The sequence below is a fragment of the Fundulus heteroclitus genome, chromosome 21, assembly GCF_011125445.2.
Source record: "Fundulus heteroclitus isolate FHET01 chromosome 21, MU-UCD_Fhet_4.1, whole genome shotgun sequence".
In the NCBI taxonomy this organism is placed as follows: domain Eukaryota; kingdom Metazoa; phylum Chordata; class Actinopteri; order Cyprinodontiformes; family Fundulidae; genus Fundulus; species Fundulus heteroclitus.
The window spans coordinates 15,937,882-15,951,710 of NC_046381.1; the positions used below are offsets into that span (position 1 = coordinate 15,937,882).

Consider the following 13,829-nt stretch of genomic DNA (forward strand, 5'->3'; position numbering starts at 1 on the left):
GCTACGGCCTTCAGCCTGGGCACACACAGAATACAGTTTTAGCAATATGTCCACCACCTCTTAATGGCAGGCTGTGGTATTTTTTTTTTATGAAAGTGATGCAAGAGAAGGCTGCAGATCTCTTGTTACTAGAGATGCACTGATCCGGTTTTTTTATTATTATTATTTCTGAGCACCACACTACTACTAAGATATAACAACAGATTTTGAAATGTTTTGGTGCCCTGCTTAAGGTGAAAACAAATATTTTTTTATATTAGAAACAGAAACCTGTTCACACTGCTGCATTAGAAAGGCAGTTGTTGTAAACCAGGGTAACACTAATTCAGGATATTGACAAAATGGTAATGGAGTTGATATTTTAAGCAGTTATTAGCATCTTTTACTATCCATTAGCCTGTTAGTATGACTAGCATAATTAAAACTGCAGCTGCTGTCTGTATTTTCTAGAGAATGTACAATTATTGCCTTAACTCAATGTTGTAATCTCAAAAGGACAAAAAGGACACTGTTCTGTACTTCCTTTAGCCTTCCTGTTATCCGCTGAGAGTCCAGCTCTCACTCGCAGCATTAGTGAACAGCAGAATGTCAAACAGTTTTCCTGGAAAGGGCCCTTAAATGTCTGTGCTTCCTCTTACTTTATATCAGACATGATGTTAATACTAGCCTACTGTCAAAGAGATATTTTTTTAAAAATGACACTTTTTGGTGTGTTTGAATTTCTGTTGGTCGCATTTGGTGACAAAAACAGGTTTCTATTTACAGTCTCCATACTTAGACTTAGACAACTTTATTTGTCATTTTGTATGCACAGAGTGCGTACAGAATGAAATTTCGTTGCATACAGCTTGTAGATTGCAGTAAAAATTAAATTACAGTATGAAGACAACAATTTAAATGTAGGCAATGCAGGAGAAGTCACGGTGTACAGGTGAGTATTTGTTTTTAAAAACATTTGTATGTGCAGAATTGATTGTGCAAAGGGCATTTGTGCAAGAATAGAGCTTGTAATTTACAGTAGATTTAAAATACAGTATAAGGTGCAGTATAAGGTGCTGCAGTGATTTTAAAGTGGGAAAAGTGATTTAGAGTGGGAATATTTGAAACATCAATTTATGGCAAATCTTCTTGGATTTAATATTTGCAAATATGTAAAAATCGTTATCTTACGAATTATTTGGAACAAAACAGTCTTGTTTTCTTGGCAAGGAATCACAACAACAGATAAGCTGTTAGATTCAAAAGTACTACTTTCTTTCAACTAAAAACAATCTTTCCCTTAAAGCTGTTTTTGAAATGTCTTTGAACCATGAATCATTTTTGCAGCAAGACACCATTAAGTGGATTTACAACAACAGCGAGAGCGCTTTGGAGGAAAACCAGAAATCTAACCAGAAACCCACCCTGGAGGAGAACGGAGACGGCTTTGAGGGCAAAGTAGAAGGTGACCACACACGCATGCACTAGCATATTCACAAAGCACATTGCAATCACCCATTTGGGAGAACAGATTGTGGTCCAGGGTGTTTGTGGATGTAACACATGCGAGTTCACAGGAACACGCTTATACTTTCTCATACTTACCAGTGAGACGAAGCCCTTAAACAGCCTCATCTGGATTGTGTTAGTCTGAGAACAGCCGCTTCCTCTGGCTCATCAAGTGTTAATTTCCCTCAACAATTTATAGATCCCAAAGAGAGAGTAAAACAAGGAAAGCTATTCCCCTTGCAGCAAATTGCTGTAGAGCACAATTTATTGCCATATTAAGTCATTGCATTAGCATAGGGCTGCTTAATTAAGTGGAACTGCTCATCATTTTTTTCTGCGGGAATAGAGTGAGAAAAGCCATGAGTAGTGAGACTTCTCTTGAAGTTATGTGCTGACTTGGTGGTCTATAGCCACATTTATTGCTGAATGTGATGAAGAAGTTGATGCTTGCAACATTACAAAAGCGCATCCCAAAATGTATGAATTTGAACTGGTTTTGTTTGTGATTTAAAAAAAAAAAAAACCAAACGTATTAAAACTTGTTTTCCTTTCATATGATTTTCTATTTTTAGAAGTAATGGACAAACTCAACACGATTGCCATCATTGATGGGAAGACGGACCACGTGAGCCTCACTGTGGACAACGTCCACCTGGAGTACGGAGTGGTGTACGAGTATGACAGCACAGCCGGCATCAAATGCCACGTGCAGGAGAAGATGGTTGAACCCAAGGGGTTCTTCAGCCTTACTGCTAAGGTATTCATTCGCTTAATCTACTTTTGAGAGAGTTACGACACATTCTGCAAAGAAGTCAGCGCGGTTTGCAAATCATTTAAAACAGATAATCCTGTTCAGAAACACTTTTTTGTTATACTGGGTAAAATGGTCCTTCCATCCTGAAAGTAGTCAATACATTATGTATTCAGAAGAAAAGAGGTAAAACAATCGATCTCTGTGGGAGATGCAGGCCTGTAAAAACTCTGACCAATCACTGCCCTTCACTCTGAAGAGCAGAGATTTGTCAGAGTTTTTGTCCTGCCTTATGTATTGGTTGTCCCTCATGCCAATGATTCTGATGAGCTTATGTAACGCCAGCGTGCGTGATCGTTCCTTGTTTGCTTCAGCTTGCTGGCTGCACATGCACACTTCTAGTGTTTATTTATCCAGTTGGCTTCGGTGTTAGCCGCTCATTTTAGCTCCTCTGCTCTCACTGTGTACTTTGAACATGGCTGAGAGTCTCAAGAGGCAAACTGCGTTCACTTTTATGAGAAGAAGAGGAAGATGGAGATGCTGGAGATGCTGTTGTACAAACTGTATAAGGGTGATTTTAACTCTGTGACACTTTCTGCTACAAAAAAAATAAATTACAGAGTGGTAGTATGAAACTAAGACAGAAGCATGACCTCTGTGCGGTCTGTTAATTGATAACTACTTTTGTAAACTGCTGGCTCAAATCTAGGCATCTTTTCTTTTCTGTCTTTTTAATTGAAATACTCAAACTCCATTCTGAGTTTTCCTATTTCTTATTGCTTTGAGAAAGACATAATTTTCTGCGATGATGGACGTCGAATTCAAACCAAGGCTGGATTGTGCACTGCTTATAGAAGCTGGAAAAAGACTGACAACCTTTGTATCAGACTCTGCAGGCCTTAGTTAGCACAATGTTAAAGGTCATGGCAATTAGAAAAAGACTAATTATACCTTGTTTTAAAATGTTGCCAGAAAAACATTATTTTCTCAACGAAATGTAGTAGAATCTGAATGATGTCCTAGATCAGAGGTTCCCAAAGTGGGGGTCGGGACCTCCCGGATTGTAGCGAGAAACCTCTTGGGGGTGATTAGATGATTTGTTGTTGACATGCTGAAAAGATTTAGTATTTCCTTATTTTTGGAAGTGAAACCAAATTAAAACTTTACAAGATGCTCAACATTCCTCATTTTAGCACAGTTTGGGGTTGGTTTGTTTTTGGACTGTTTGATCTTTCCTCATTCCATGCTCATCTCTGCCACCACTCACTCTCCTTTATCAGCTTCTCCTGCTGCCACTAATTTTCTCCAAGCCGTTACACCTGAGACTCCGCCTTTATTTACCTGCCTCACTCACCACTCCCTGCCAGAACATCTCTTCTGGTCTCACTGCCTGCAGGGTTTTACCCAGCATTTGTGTCCTGTGGACCTGATCTCGCCCCTGCCCTCACCAGTGGGCTTTACTAGTGCTCGTGTGTGCCGCCTGGTTCAGATTTTCTCCTGCAGACTCTATTTCTCGCTCTGCCCGCGCTGGGGACTCATCGGCATCATCTGTTCGAGTCAGCCTCTGTCTGCATTATCTGGTCAAACCTGACTCTGCCGTCTCCAGCCATTTCTCTCTGCCTGTCTCCTCTGTGTACAGTTCAAATATCAGGTTCCCAGAGCGCCACGCTTTACACACAAGGGGAAGATTATGCTTTTTTGTAAGAGTTCTTAGAAAAATACTACTTTATTCTCATAATTTTATAACTTTATTCTCGTAATATCCAAAAACTCTGGCACTGTTATTTTGGGCGTCACCCCTTCGCTAGATCAATGGAGCGTTGTTCCCTGAAACCAAAGTAGAGATGTTCAGTCTCGGCGCCCGACATCACATTTGGGGAAAACACACAAAATATCACAGCAGCTGACGAATAAAGTCTTCCTTCAAGCCAAGCTGATCATGAACTCATACAAATCAAATCTCCAACAGGATGACTTAAATAAAAAGAAAATAATTACACTATTGCAATGCCAAGTCAAAGTCCAGATCTCAACCTTTAGAAACCTCAAACAATTGAACTATTTGGGAAACATGATAAAGATGGGCTTGCTGTACGTTCTAATTTTTGCACCTTTAAGCCCCATGTTTGCTACTTTGACCTTATAAAGCCCTGATAAATGGTCCTCTTCAGCTGCTAGAAGCACATAGGTTGTGCTTCCAGCATTTTTAATCACTTCTATGTTTTTTTTTTTTTTTTTTTTTACCTTGGTTGGACCTTGGTTGCATCATGGCTCCTTATATGCAACTGCAGATTCTCCATCTCTGTATTCTCGTAGGCTCTCCCACTGGCTGACCTTTATCTACAATTCTGTTCTTGGACTTCTACCTACATATTTATGTCTACATATGTGGAGGAATTTTAACTGATACGGCCCAGCGATATCAGGACTTCATCCTCATGCAGATCCCGAGAGTCAGAACTGAACTGGGAAAAAAGGCTTTTAGATACTCTGCTCCATTCCTCCACCTGGAATGATGCACAAAAGGACTTGAAATTGAGAACCCTTTTATCTCTGGCGAAATTCAAATCTCTCACAAATGACAGAGTACAAAGCATGATTGGATGTTGTGACTGCACTTTGTAAACTGATAATTTTAGTTATCAGTTTTGTGTGTGATGTATTTAAATGTGTATTTGAGCTGCCACTTGGCCAGGTCACTCTTGGAAAAGAGGTTTTAATCTCAATGAGTTTGTTTACCTGGTTAAATAAAGGAATCTACATTTTTTTTTCTGTCCACTGTAAATCCTAATTGTTTATTTTTGGCATAAACAAAAACAAACAGCTGGGGAATCAGCTTTGACCTTTTTTGGATGATTAACAAATGTGTAAAAAAAACTTTGCAAATGCAAACAAATAAACAAGATTCAGGGAAAATATTTGAGCTCGAACAGGAAAATGAAAATGTCAAGTTTCTTGTGAATACAATAGATACAGGCTATTTTTAATTAAAGTTAACATTATCAAGCGTGTTAATCTGTGATGCTCTGATAGTTAGGGTTAGGCTCTGATAGCAAGAGCACTGCAGTGCGTCACATTTGAAATTAGAAACACATTTCACACGAAATCGTACTGTGAGTTGCTTCTGCGTCGCTCAAACCACCATCTTTTTTTTTTTCTGCATAGGCTGATGGGCTTGAAGCTAGTTAGAACTGACAGCCGTATTTTAGTTATTTCATCTCCCGCCTGGTTTAAGAGCATGCTTTTTGCATCCCAGCAGCGATGTTCACAGAGTGATCATTATTGATTTAAGGCAGCCAGAGGAGAGAGAATCTGCTCAGACATGAAGATGCAATGCTTGCTGAAGTGAAAAAAAAAGGCTTTTGCAGCATCTTTCTGCTAAATCTCATAATGAATGGCGTCTCTCCCGTAGCAAATTAGTTCAGATCAGACGTGGGTGCATGTCTGAATCTAGATTTGCTGGTATAGTCTGTAAAAGTCTGTATTGTAAAGCATGTTTCTGAATGAAACCCATTAAGATCCACAGCAACAAAGAAATGCCATCCATCTCAGTATAGACACTTTCCTGTTGCTGCAAAGTGAGAGTAATTTTAGTATTGTTACAAACATCTGCTCCAGCATCTTGTATCGTCCATGGAGAGTTTGGTGCTGTATATTAAAGCGGGTTAATCTGCTTCAGTCTCTTCCTGCAGCTTCATTTTTCTCCCCTGCTTTTCTCCAAGTATTGCCTCTCCTGCTTTCTTTATATCTAATCTTGGATCTGAACAATATGGGTGCATCTCCATGAATTTATGCAATGTGGGCCTTTTGGCTATTCCAATTCAGCTGCTCTTGAAAACCTGCAGAGAAATAAAACTAGGTTTTCATTCATGCCCCATTCGTTGGATCAGTCCATCATCCCTGTCTCTGTTTACCCTCGTCTGCGAGCAGATCCTGGAGGCGCTCGCGCGGAATGACGACGTGCTGCTGCAGATGTGCAGCAGGTTGAGCTCCAGCTGTGACGTGATACCCGAGGACCTGCAGGTACGCTTCAACGCCATGTGCGGCGAGAGGGCGGAGCACATAAGCCGGCGCATCACCAACTACAGAAAGGTACAGAAGACGGGCCTAAAACAGCAACATGTGCACTTTAGATAAACGCATATCTGATCAAGAATAGAAAGAAAATAGTGGGACAAATGTAAAATAAGATGGGTAATTTTAAAATGGATTTTGAAAAAAGTCTTAACAAAATTAACTACCTAAGATTTAGGTATATTGCAGCTGATTAAAAAAAAAAAAAAAGGAAGCATCACATTTAAATCTCTTTTTATTCCAGTGCAGCTCAGAGATCAGGTCTAAGACGTCAGGGGAAAGGAATAGGAACTTTGAATAATGGGTCTGAATGTCTCTGTAGATTGACAATAATAGAATGAATTTGCTTAGCTTGAGCAACAAGCGTTTGACAACAATAATATTTTATGCAATATACAAAGTGTATACTGTTTAATAAATATATATAAAAAACTCATGGAGGCAGCATCAGATGTGGGAATATCTTTTTTTCCTATTGTTTTATTAATGTATGTGTTGGACCAACATAAAGTTGTGAGGTGAAAAGAAATGGAGTCATGATTCTCTTACAAAATAAAAGTGAAGATTTTAGTAATATATTATTATTATTATTATTATTATTATTATTATTATTATTATTATTATTATTATTATTATTATTACTAATATCTTCTTATTATATTACTAAAAGATTTTGGGCTTTTCTTTGGAACCTGCCAGTCCTTTATACAGATGGGCCTAAATAAAATCCAGAGAGTCCACCTGAACTCTACCTTTATGTTGGACAAGACGAGCGTTATTTAAAGGAAGGGCCAAGATGCCCATGGTGACTCTGGATGAGCTGCAGAGGTCAACAGCTCAGGTTTTGTCGCAGGAAAGTGGTGGATGAAGGTGCTCCTGTCAGATGAGACCAGAACTGACTTTCTATGGCATTGAAACAAAACACTGTGGTGGAAAACTAACACTGCACATAACACTGAAAAGTGGAAGTGGCAGCATTTGGGCTCTAGAGATGTTTTCCTTCAGCAGTCAAATGGAAGTTGGTCAGAGGTGATTGGAAGATTGATGGCGGCGAATACAGCAGGGGCAATCCTGGAAGAAAACACGTGAAAGGCTGCAAAACAACAAAAAAACAGCAAACTTTTTTCCAGAACACGACGTTTACCAGAACCAGGACTTTGTGAGGCCATGACATTTTTTCTTTAGTCACTTCTTATTCACATCTGCATACATCCATAGGCAATGCATGCAAGTGTGCGTGAGAAAAATAAGCAGACCGACTCAACATCAGACAGGGGTCTTGGATTAATTACCACTTATAAATATCCTTGCAAAGTCACAGCCAGGACATCCAGTTGTGTAAGATCCCCTTTGGTTACAGAGCATTCCTCCCCGGACCTCTGGAGAGAGGAGGTATGAGGGAGAATGAGTGGGAAGTGTGGAGGTGGGGAACAATTAAAGGCGAGATAAACAGGAAGATGGAGCAGAGAGTGATCAGAAGGAGAGATCCTCGACTTGTTTTTGTGAAAATAAGAGCTCTGGTGACAGATGTTATGGCAACTCCATCCGTTATAATCAACCTGAGCAAAATATCTGAGGAGGAAAGCTGTTTTGTCGCCTATTTAAAATGCATATGTGTTATGATATAATTGACTGTATTTGTAGCTCCAAAAAAAAATGCAAAAAATAAAAAAAATGGTGCAGTGTTGCTAAACATCTGCTGTAAATTCACAGGGCAGCATGTTGGCGCTATGATGGGATTCAAAGAAAGTACAAACAAATCTGACCGGATCCAGCACAAGCTTACAACTCCGTGTGTACTGTGTATTTTGTGAATGTTCAATCTTGTAGCACATAAAGGAAGTTTTCTTTAATAACAGGGTCGGCTGTTGTCAGATGTCCCAGCGCAACCTGTTTACTGTTAATCTGCTCTGGAGGACATTTGGCTGATAAGAAGCCGGTTATGCACGATCCACGTGTGGAAGATTGATCTGAGTTTCAGTTGTGAAGACGTATCTCTCAGCAGAAAACATGTTTGACATTTACTCTGGAAAACAGAAATCTGCAGATCCTCAGCAGCAAATTCGAAACATGAACTTACATTCTGGGGCTTGTTGAAGTCAAACATGAAAAAGGTTCAATTACAACACGATGATATGAGCTGCTGCGCACCATTTCACCTCGGTTTGTATTTATTTAAACAATGGCAGGGTTGCGCCGGGGTCTGGACTTTCTTTCCACGTGTACAAGCGGTGATAATCTTCGGAGCCTGTTTTAAATCTTTGATTCGGCGTAAATATCTCGGCTGCCACATGAAACGGAGGAATGGTAAAAGTGTAGAGAAATGTGGTTTTTGCTTTTCTTTCAAAGCCGGCTGTTGAATATGTAGAGGGATGTGTAGCATTTTGGTGATGGATGCGCTGCCCTCTGTTTTACATGCGGCCGTTTAAAATGTGGCTGCACTTCAAATCAGCTAAATAAAGCAAGCTTGCATCTCCTTGATTTTTGTTTTTCCATTCTTTGAAAACTATTATTTATGAATGCAATCCACCTGGAAACTATACAAAAAAGTGATTTTGAACTCATTATCTTCCAATGCTGACCAGACGCCTCCTTTTCTTTGTCACAGTTTTCCCGGGTACTGAAGAACAGAGCCTGGCCCACCTTTAAGCAGGCCAAAGCCAAAGTTTCACCTCTCCACAGCAGCGATTTCTGTCCTACGAACTGCCATATCAACGTGATGGAGGTCTCCTACCCCAAGACCACGACCTCCCTGGGCAGTGCCTTTGGTGTGCAGCTGGACAGCAGGAAGAACTCCTTGGAGAAGAGTGTGCGCTGCGCTGGAGAGAGTGGTGAGGACCCTAACCCTGCAGAGCGCCGGCATCTTATATCATTGTTTATCTAGTTGTGAGGTTTGACTGGTGCGAGGGGTTTGTGTGCAGGTAAGCTGAACCCCATGGTGAATGCCCAGTACACCATCACGACTATGGCTGCGCCGTCTGGTCACAGTTTGGGTCGGACGGAGGGCCACGGACTCCGTTTTCTCCTCCGAGAAGACGACCTGCTCACCCTGGACGCATATCAGAAACTACTTTATAAACTCACAGCTGCCGTCAAGGAGATGGAGACGCACAGTGCCCATATTCACGAGTAAGTAGCTATTGGTGCTTTTTGTCATGTTATGACTTGTCATGCTCTTTTTTTCTTTTCTTTTTTTTTTTTTTTACCACTTTAAAGCATGACATGCATTTGTATTTAGCCCACTTTACTCTGTTCTAAAATCCAAATTGCCTTTAGTCTCCAAAGTAATAAATACAACCCAATGTGTGCAATCTTTCCATAATATGAACTGTCCCATAAAGGCCTCAGACGTTTGTTAGAAAACATAAAATAAAATAAAATAAAAAGCGTCATGCAGATCAAGGAGCGCAGCAGACGGGTGAGAGATGACGTTATGGAGACGTTTGAATCAAGGTTGGGTTATAAAACTACACCCCAAACTTTGAATATCTCGCTGAATAGTTTTCAATCCATCATCTCAAATCAGAAACAGTATAGCGCAACTTTGAACCCACTAAGAGAGGCTGGGTAAGAGGAGAGACAATCAGAGAAGCAGCCGTTGGGAGTTCTGCGCATTGGATAATCTGTCAAGCAACTATTAGTCATGTACTCCATAAATCTGGTATTTACTGGATGGAAGAGTGGCAAGAAGAAAGCCAAAACAAATATATTTTGCAGCCACAAGCCATTTGGGGGATAAACCAACCACGTAGAAAAAGGCGCTCTGGTCATTACATATTTTTGGCCTATATGCAAATAACTCACCTTAAACTCATCATTGCTATAGTCAAGCATGGTGGTGGCAGCATTATGCTGTGGGAATGCTTTCATCAGCAGGGAGAGGAAGCAGCTTAGAGTTGATGGGGAATATGTATGGAGCTAAATAGTGGGCAGTAGAAAAACCTGTTAAACACAACCCACACCATCAAGAGTGTCAATGCTCCCTATAAAGCTGCCCGGGGCTGGAGTCCTATAATCAGTCCTATGTCTGGACACTTATCCTAATTCATTCTAAAGTTATCAATACATGTCAACCTTAAAAAGTTGCAAAAACACATGACTGGTGCTGGGGTTCGCCCTCCAGAAAGATAATGACCCTAAATGTACATCCAGGGCTGCAGTCGAAGCATAGTAATCTATAAATGAATGGCCTAGTCACACTCCAAACCTAAATTCAACCGAGGATCTTCTAGCCTCATGGAGTGGGGATGAGATTTGAATCTGTCGATATCCCTAACTTCACCAATAGATTGCACTAGTTATTTTGCACTAAACCTTTAACATTGATGAAAGAATCATTTTGTGATGTACCGAAGTTAAAGCCGAGATTTCAAGAGTTGAGAATATCACTTTAGAGACTTGACCTGTTTTTACAGCAGGCCTTTGAGATGTTTGTGTCTGTCATAAAGTATTTTATTGTGATGGCTGACGCACCTTTGGGGCAAGGCTCAAGTTATTGAAGGCATGCAGTGGGATGTGTTTCATTACAAATAAGCTCAAACGAATGTTCGTTTAACATTAAGACCAATTATGTACGTAAAGAAACATGTTAATTATGTAAAGAAAAGGACCAAAGACTAGCAGTTTTTCGTCAGTTTTCTCTGATGAAGGATGAAGAAGCCCATCTGACTCACATGGGGGATTTTCTTCTCTGTATTTCTACACCATGTGTGCAAAAAAGGTTGTAAACTAGGTGTGAGGTGTGCATATTCTGCTTCGTTGTATTCATATGGTTTTCTATGTTTGGTATGGATGCAAAGTTAACCGTTCTGCAGCGGTCCACCTCCGCTGAATAGGGAAGAAAATCACTGCAAAGAAAGAAGGATGCCGTATCAAAGACGCTCGCCAGCAGAGCATCACGAACACATACCTGCACAGCAGTTCATAATTACGTGCAGACGGCTCTCTGATTGTCATGCGTGCTCTGAGTCTTCAGATAATCATTTCATTGATTTAGTCATTAACGGTCTCCCTCTGATTTTGCCGAATGGGATTCAAAGTTGCCTGATGAAGCCGGCGTCCTCAGCAGGGTTTTAATGTCGGGAGTCGAGATAGATTCTGTCATGCTCCTGTCACTGCCAATTAGCTCGCTGGCATCCTGGCACGCTCCGAACAGTTCAGGAAACACATCTAGCGAAGCGATAATGACCTTTACTGTGAGCTGTCTGTTCGACATGCAGACTACAGAGAAGGTGCTTGTTAAGGGTAGGAGGATGTGAGGAAGGCGCACGAGGGTTTTCAGCGCAGGAACTAATTTGGCCTGTTGCTAGTTGCTGTGTTGATGCATTGTTTTGACCTCTGCGGCACTGCTGAACCTTCCTTAACACTTCATTAGATTGGTTTGTATATTAGGCTGTTCACTGGCAGGCCAAGGATCATTACTAATACTGCTCTAGTTCCCCAACTCATGGGTCTCCTGTTTTGTTTCTGAAATCTCCAGGCCTTTGCTTTTATTTGCTGGCTATCTCCAAAAGCATCTGTACTAAGAAACTTGGATTTTGTTCACATTCTTTTTTTAAAAGGCTTGATGGGAAAATGTCTTGGAGTTTGTATTTTATGGATATAATGAGAAGCTGAAGTGGCTATTTTGTGTTGAATGTATCCTTCTTCCGTTCTGAACTAAATCTGCTGTGCATTCACAGCAGAGTATAAATATCTGTATTATAAGGAAAGATAAAACACTGGGCAGCGTTTGTTGTTACATAACGTCTTGGCAAACTTTCGAGGAATCCGTTTTTAGGCGGAGACCCGTGACCTTTTGTTTCTGTGCCCTTAGAGACGGGGGGTCACAGCTGCTAGAGGACACACTCAGTGACGTGCTTCTTATCAGGACTTCCTCCCTTCCTGGGTTGAATACCAAATCTCCCCACCTCGCCCTCCCATTTCCATAACTTTGTCCTGAGGTTGCACTTAGGATAGCACCTGGCAGCGATTTAAAGCTGCAGGGTTCTTGTGCTAATTCAACCCGGCCTAAATTAAAGGGCATACTATATATATCTTCATATTTTACAGCCAGAAAATCTAAAAAGTCTGGAAAAAATAAAAACATGTATAACACATTGTCAGTTTTTCATTGTTTTCCAAGCAGATAAGTAATTTTAAAACACTTTCCTGAAACAAGAAGAGCCTTTTAAGTCATGCCCTCTAAAGATGTTGCATTCATAACGTCTCCGTCTTGAACGCTGACACTCACAATAGCTGTGGACGCATGATGGATTGTTTTCTTCATTTAAAAACAACTTTTTTTTTAAAGGAGGCTGTTGAAGTGATTTGTAGCTGCATATAAACAGAAACAGTTCCAATAAGCACTTTAGCTAAAAACCGTCTATGCAGGAATTATGGGTGAACTCCAGGGAAGCAAACACTGGTAGGCAGGGCAGCTTTTAACTCACCTACAAATAACAAACAGCACCTGTTGTCCCATAATTATGCTGGACAGAGAGAACGCAATACAGTGCGTGCCACTGCCAAAATGGAGAGCTTAAGCAGGGAGTGAACAGCCAGACCATGGGGTGTCTGCAGCTCTTCTTTATGAGCCTGAAGTTTGGGAGATAAACAAATGCTTCTGCCTATAATTAGCTCTAGCTGCATCTTCTCTTTGTGTTTCTGAGCTAGATGAAAGGGAGCACCATTGACTGCAGATGTCCTCTGAGCATTTTAAAGACCCCTTTCAACCACCTCATGTGTAGCCTCACTATAAAGTGAATCTTTGGGACAAAATACATCTTGATGTGAGAAAACTAACTGCAGATGAACTGATGGGCTTGAGGGAAATTTGAGGGCCGATCACTCTTGGCATTACATGTTGTTCTTTTTTGTCACAGTCATACTCCTTTGTGGGAAAATAAAGTCAAACTGGGTTGAACCCAAAAATTTTTACATCTCCTTAAGCAACCTAAAGCACTCCAATAACAATTCTCCTCACTTGCTAAATCTTCCTATTAATCTTTACTTCAGAAACTAAAATTTAAGGTCCAGACCTGGGTATTATTAAATGTTTCTTGGATGGCCGTTGTTATATGCACGTATGCCAAAGTGTGGTGTTTCAAATGTGACATCTCCACTCTTCAGCAGTGACCTTTGCCTGCATTTCTCACCTACCTTCTCTTTGTTATATATGTTTTTTACAAATTGGGCTTAATGCTGTATGTTATGGAGGACCAAAAGTGCCACAACACAATAAATTAGTAAATAATTCAGTGGTTGTTTCTATATGTAAAATCTTTTATAAAATTGGAAACAATTACATCAAAATGGCAATAATAAATGCATCATTAAAAGTAAAATATCCGTTTGAATAGTGAAATCGTTTTATTTGCTTCCTGGAGTTTAAATAATGATTTTTTTCAATGTCATATTTAGTTTTTACTTAATATTTGAAATTGCTAATGTAGAGTATTTATTTGTGATTTTTTTTATATATAATTAACGGCACATTTATTGATTATCTAATTACTGAACTGTCACACTTTTTGTC

The 13,829-nt window shown here is 40.2% G+C and overlaps 1 protein-coding gene across 2 annotated transcripts in view; it reads left to right on the top strand.

Moving 5' to 3' along the window:
• The window catches only part of prex2 (phosphatidylinositol-3,4,5-trisphosphate-dependent Rac exchange factor 2), a 128,052-nt gene that overhangs the window by 69,273 nt on the left and 44,950 nt on the right, over window positions 1–13,829 (top strand). For both annotated transcript variants that reach the window (XM_036125396.1, XM_036125395.1), the window contains 5 exons: window positions 1,327–1,444; window positions 2,061–2,245; window positions 6,170–6,331; window positions 8,922–9,144; window positions 9,235–9,442. In XM_036125396.1, coding sequence (XP_035981289.1) covers window positions 1,327–1,444; window positions 2,061–2,245; window positions 6,170–6,331; window positions 8,922–9,144; window positions 9,235–9,442 — 896 coding nt within the window. The remainder of the gene's footprint in view (window positions 1–1,326; window positions 1,445–2,060; window positions 2,246–6,169; window positions 6,332–8,921; window positions 9,145–9,234; window positions 9,443–13,829) is intronic.